The sequence below is a fragment of the Limulus polyphemus genome, unplaced genomic scaffold (assembly GCF_000517525.1).
Source record: "Limulus polyphemus unplaced genomic scaffold, Limulus_polyphemus-2.1.2 Scaffold1186, whole genome shotgun sequence".
Taxonomy (NCBI): Eukaryota; Metazoa; Arthropoda; class Merostomata; order Xiphosura; family Limulidae; genus Limulus; species Limulus polyphemus.
This window is the reverse complement of record NW_013666796.1, coordinates 132,349-137,912: the sequence shown is the minus strand read 5'-3', so window position 1 is coordinate 137,912 and position 5,564 is coordinate 132,349. Positions and strand designations below refer to the sequence as shown.

Sequence of the window (5,564 nt, the reverse complement as noted above, 5' to 3'; positions counted from 1 at the left end):
AGCTTATGATTTGATAGGTTTCTCCACATACAGGATTGTTATGGTGAGCTTATGATTTGATAGGTACATGAGTAGTAAGGGTGGTTATAGTTGGGAGCTGGAAGGGAAATTCTTGATGGGCTAATAAGCTTCTTTTTGTCTCTAAAATTTTATGAATTATGAATTTTTCAATATTTTTTCACTATAGGGTTATGATGGTGAACCAAAGGCCTTCATTGGTTCATTGATTTGTTACATTTCTCCACATACAGGATTGTTACAGTGAGCTTATGATTTGATAGGTTTCTCCACATACAGGATTGTTATGGTGAGCTTATGATTTGATAGGTACATGAGTAGTAAGGGTGGTTATAGTTGGGAGCTGGAAGGGAAATTCTTGATGGGCTAATAAGCTTCTTTTTGTCTCTAAAATTTTATGAATTATGAATTTTTCAATATTTTTTCACTATAGGGTTATGATGGTGAACCAAAGGCCTTCATTGGTACTCAGGGACCTATGGCCCACACTGTTAATGACTTTTGGAAGATGGTTTGGCAAGAAAAGTCTCCCATCATTGTAATGATAACAAAGTTACGGGAGAACAACAAGGTGTAGTACTGTTGTCAGTTTATAATTTTTCTCGGTGTTAGAAACTATTCATTTGAAATCTAATTCATTCTTTATCAAGTTTTCTAAACTGGAATATTTTCCAAATAGAGAAGTAACATACTCAACATATATATTGTTGGTTTTTTTTAAGCTATAATAAAATATAGCTGAAAAATTGTTACCTTTTAATTAAAATTGTATCTTTAACTTCATGACAGGTTCAACATGAACCAACTTTCAAATTACAACAAGTTAAAAGAGAGCAGTTAATCTTCAAACGAGTGTTTAATAATTTCAAAGTGTTTGAATCTGGTAAGTCATAATTGTGCGTGTAAGTTAATTATGGTTCAAAACATAACTGTAGTTTCAGCTTTAATGAGTTGTATGTGAACCCAGTATGATTTTATTTATAACTTTCAACAAGTTAATTGTTAATATAAACATAATTGTTTCTCCAAATCCAGGTTAAATGTGAATTGTACATTCCTGAAAACAGTGGGGTTTATGGAATAGTCAATGTTTCGGTTGTCAAAGTAATACCCAGGGATGGCTATACCATAAGGGAACTGTTCCTTAAGGTAAAGTACATATTTCATTTCAAGTGGAGGAACGTTTATTAGGATTAATAGCTATTTTTATTTGTAATTATGTTATTATTGGAATTATTCCCTAAAACTAAGAATTTTTAATTGTTAGGTTGTGGAAGAACTAAATCATTCTTCAAATATATAAACAGTTGTAAAAAAAAAAAATGCATTAAAAGTAAATGTATTTTGAAACACTACATCAAAGATAGTATTTATATGAGACAGATGTAAATGTTATATTTTCTGAATTTTTTTCTTGCATATTACATGCACACATCTCAAAGTGACATTTACAGAAATAAATAAAATGTATATTTTTTCATACATTAAAAATGTAATACATATTATCAGTAATAAAGTGCCTCCCAGTGGCACAGCGGTATGTCTGCGGACTTACAACGCTAGAAATCGGGTTTCGATACCCATGGTGGGCAGAGCATAATTAAAAACAAACAGTAATAAAGTGCATTTACCATCTTATTCAGAAACGATTGTATGTTCCTTCTAGTGATATATATCGATAACTGTTTGTAATGATACACTTGAAGTAGTGGCACAAATTAATTAGAGTGCAGTAGATGATCCAAAAGGATGCTGATTTTAGAAATTTCACGAGAAAGCTGTGTCATGCACGTTTGTATATTTTCTATTAAAGTCTGTATTCTATAATTATTTTGTGTTTTCTACATTTCTTAATCTTATCTTGTTTTTAACAGTGTGGAGATGAAGCTCACCAAGTTCTACATTTCTGGTATACAGCTTGGCCTGATCATAAAACTCCCAGCACGGCAAAACAGCTAGTAGCTATGGCTCTCGAAGTGGAAGCTTTGCGATTCAACAATAATGGAGATGTCAAAGGACCCACCATTGTACATTGCAGGTCTGGAAGTTTGTGAAACTCTTCATTTGTTAATCCCACATAGATTTATAACAGTGGTATTAACTCTCACGCTATGGGCTTGGTCAAATCGGCTGAGATCGTGACCCAAATTTGACCTTTATATTTTCCATAATATAACTTCTAATGTGTTTGGTGTATCTTCATAAAATTTTGCAAGCTTTCAGTAATCATTAAGAGTCATTTGTAGAGAGAAAAATCAGAATTTTTGGTATAGTGTTTTTACTAAAAATTTTAAATGAAGCTATAGAGACAAAGTATTGACTGCTGCAGGTGCGAAGTGATTTTTATGTTTAGATTAAAAATACTTTTTTTCATCTGAAAAAATCTCAGATTTTATTTATGTGATCTCTAAAACCTGCTAAATCAATTTTAAACTTTTTTTTTCTCAGTAGAACTATATATTTTATCTGTTCTCTACCCTAATTCGATACGAGATTGGTCAATTTGACTGACCTCGTAACTACTAAAAATAAATTTAAATTGTAACATGCAAGTATATTTGTTTATCCTAAATAGCTGTAAACGTGTAACAGTACACATCTGTTTTAACTTAAATAGCTGTAAGCATGTAATAGTACACATCCGTTTATACTTAAATGTTATTGTTTTGCTGCCCTTTGAACCATGTCTAGCTAATATTCCTGCCATAAAGTTTGTAAATCACTTGGAAAACGTGTAGCTCATGTTACCAAATTGAATTACATAATGCACAGGCTATTCCCGAATTGCTCACGAGTGTACTTCATGAAAATATATTTATATTCCTTATTTTAAGTAACTAACCTTATCTAATCTAGAAAGATTCTAATTTTTACATTTTAGTTACTTTTATAACAATAAAGAATATACATGAAAAACAAGAAATAAAGTACTAACCTGGGTCTTTTTTTTTGCTGTCGATTGTCGAAGAAACTTAATCCTCCTTTTTTATACTAATGGAACTACTGCACTAAATAATGCTATATATATATATATATTTAAATAATGTACTAAAAACACAGAATAATAACATCCAAAAAGTAGACAATGTCCTTTAACTATCACATTATTTCTGACTTTTTAACTGTGACAAGAGCTGTTAAATGTTCAGCTAAGCTCATTGATGGGTTTCCCTTGGGAATAAAGTTTAAACTGGAAGCAAAATAGACAATTGTCTGCCCAGAAAACTGCCCAAAAATATGTCAATTGATAGATTAAAACCTTGATTTTCTTTTGGTTATATGTGATACAATATTAAATGTCAGAAAGAACTATTGACAATTTCTGAAAGAGAGGATGTGACAGGTAGATGTGGAGAGAGGGTTCTGATTTTCTAGTTTACAGCTCTGTAACTAAAGATTAAATGCGCTGAAAATAATGCTTTGCCTGAGCAATGACAACATTATAATGAGTAATTTACCTGAAATTTCTTGGAGGAATGCAAATAAATTAGAGAAGAGGGGTTATGTAAAGAGCAAATGTCACAATTTTTCATACTAGGGTAAATTCATTTATTTTTTTAAATATTTCTTTAGAAAATTAGCCCTTCGTTTGCAGCTTGTGTAAGTTTGCATATTACCCCATACACAAAAATTAGTGAATTTTTAAGAATCATAGAATGCAATTTGTTTGACCCTTTCGAGACGTGTCACAGGTGAAAGGCCATGTCATCTCGTTTGTTGACAATTTTGAGTAAAAGTAGGCTTAACTCTTTATTTTACTTTATGATGAATGAAGACAATATAAAAATAATTTTTACAAATATTGTAAATTTGGAGCATCCTAATTTATCTGAAGACTGATTGGATAATGAAGTTATTGTCTCGATTGTTCAAATGCTTCACAGTCTGTAGCACATTTTTTTTACACCGATACACACAAATATTAGAAACACCTAGTTGCTGATAGTTTTTAGATGGGATTGGTACCACTGTCTTGAATCACGTACTGTGTTGTATTGAAATTTTGGGTATTCATTATATAAAGTCTGGTTTCAGTCTGATTTTATCCTCAGAAAAGCACCATCTTTTATGAAAGTCTCCTTTAATATTTACCATTTTTTATGAAAAGTATATATGTATCATTTGTAAATGATAACTTGTATGTTTAAAACCTCCCCTTTTGATTGATTTTCAGTGCTGGAATTGGGAGGACAGGATGTTTCATTGCCACGAGTATAGGGATTCAGCAATTGATGGAAGAAAATATGGCTGATGTACTAGGGATTGTTTGTGCGCTACGTTTAGATAGGTTTGTACAGGTTTTAACTGATCATAAGTTTATGAAATATATTGGCTCTAGCATAGCTCGTAGTTTATGAGTTGTTCTAGTAATAATATCTTTAACCTCTTAATGGTTGGTAGCATGTATACAGCCTCCTCTGACCTTACATTAATTAAAGTAAGTAACTTGTACAGGTCCCCTGGTGGGTCAGTGGTTCTTCAGACTTACAATGCTAAAATAGGGTTTGATTCCCCTCGGTGCTATAATAAAATACACTTTTACAAGTTACTGTATCCGAGACACAGCAGGACAACTATACTCTTTGGTATAAGTTTGATATGTTTGGACAATGTATGATTTATAATACTATATAACATAGCAGTTTACGAGGCCGTTACACATGTAGACGTTGATCTGAAAACCAGTTTTCACATATATTCTATATTAGACTTTATGATATCATGTGTTAGAACACCTTTGATATAAATGGTGCAATTAAAAATTGTCTAACGCAGTGTTTGTCAGACTTGTTTTCCATTGTTCTAGCTATTTGTCTACCAAAATTCTACGTACTACCTACTGTGATCATCAACTGATCTGACATACAACAGCTGAAATTGTTACATTATTGCATTTCATGTATCTGTACATTACAACTTTTTACTTGGACACTTGATATTCCACAACCATACATTTGTTTTGGCACAATGGTTATGTTGAGTTAACTGGGAGACATAAAATATGATTTGTTAACAATTAAAAGATAGTTTAAATTCAATATGAACACTTGTTGAAATAAGATGAAGAAAAGTAACAGGAATTTGATTTTCAACTTTTTAGTACAATTCAAACTCAATATTCAATACAGAAACAAAATTATTTACTAATAAATAAAGTAATTAAAGTTCTAACGTAAAAGGTGTGCTTGCTTTTCAGAACATAATTCTGTAATATTAAGCTCGAGTGGTGATGGTTTTAATCTTCAGTTGCTGACTGAGAACATTTGTTTTGACTTGTACTAATATATAAAATCGTTTTTCTTTTAAATGTTATGCTAAACTGCTGCTCTGTCAGATAAAATTTGGAGAGTCAAATCTTTGCAACAACTAAATATTTATCAGGGGCACTATTTTATATTCCGATAAAACCTGGAGAGTCAAATCTTTGCAACAACTAAATATTTATCAGGGGCACTATTTTATATTCCGATAAAATCTGGAGAGTCAAATCTTTGCAACAACTAAATATTTATCAGGGGCACTATTTTATATTCCGCTTTCAAGTT

General features: G+C 31.4%; 1 protein-coding gene across 1 annotated transcript in view; it reads left to right on the top strand.

The window, feature by feature from the left end:
• Positions 1 to 5,564, top strand: part of LOC106462506 (receptor-type tyrosine-protein phosphatase R-like) — a 65,102-nt gene that overhangs the window by 54,681 nt on the left and 4,857 nt on the right. Inside the window, exons 12-15 of the mRNA XM_022389791.1 lie at positions 452 to 589; positions 1,054 to 1,167; positions 1,893 to 2,056; positions 4,193 to 4,306. Of these exons, the coding sequence (XP_022245499.1) occupies positions 452 to 589; positions 1,054 to 1,167; positions 1,893 to 2,056; positions 4,193 to 4,306 (530 nt within the window). The remainder of the gene's footprint in view (positions 1 to 451; positions 590 to 1,053; positions 1,168 to 1,892; positions 2,057 to 4,192; positions 4,307 to 5,564) is intronic.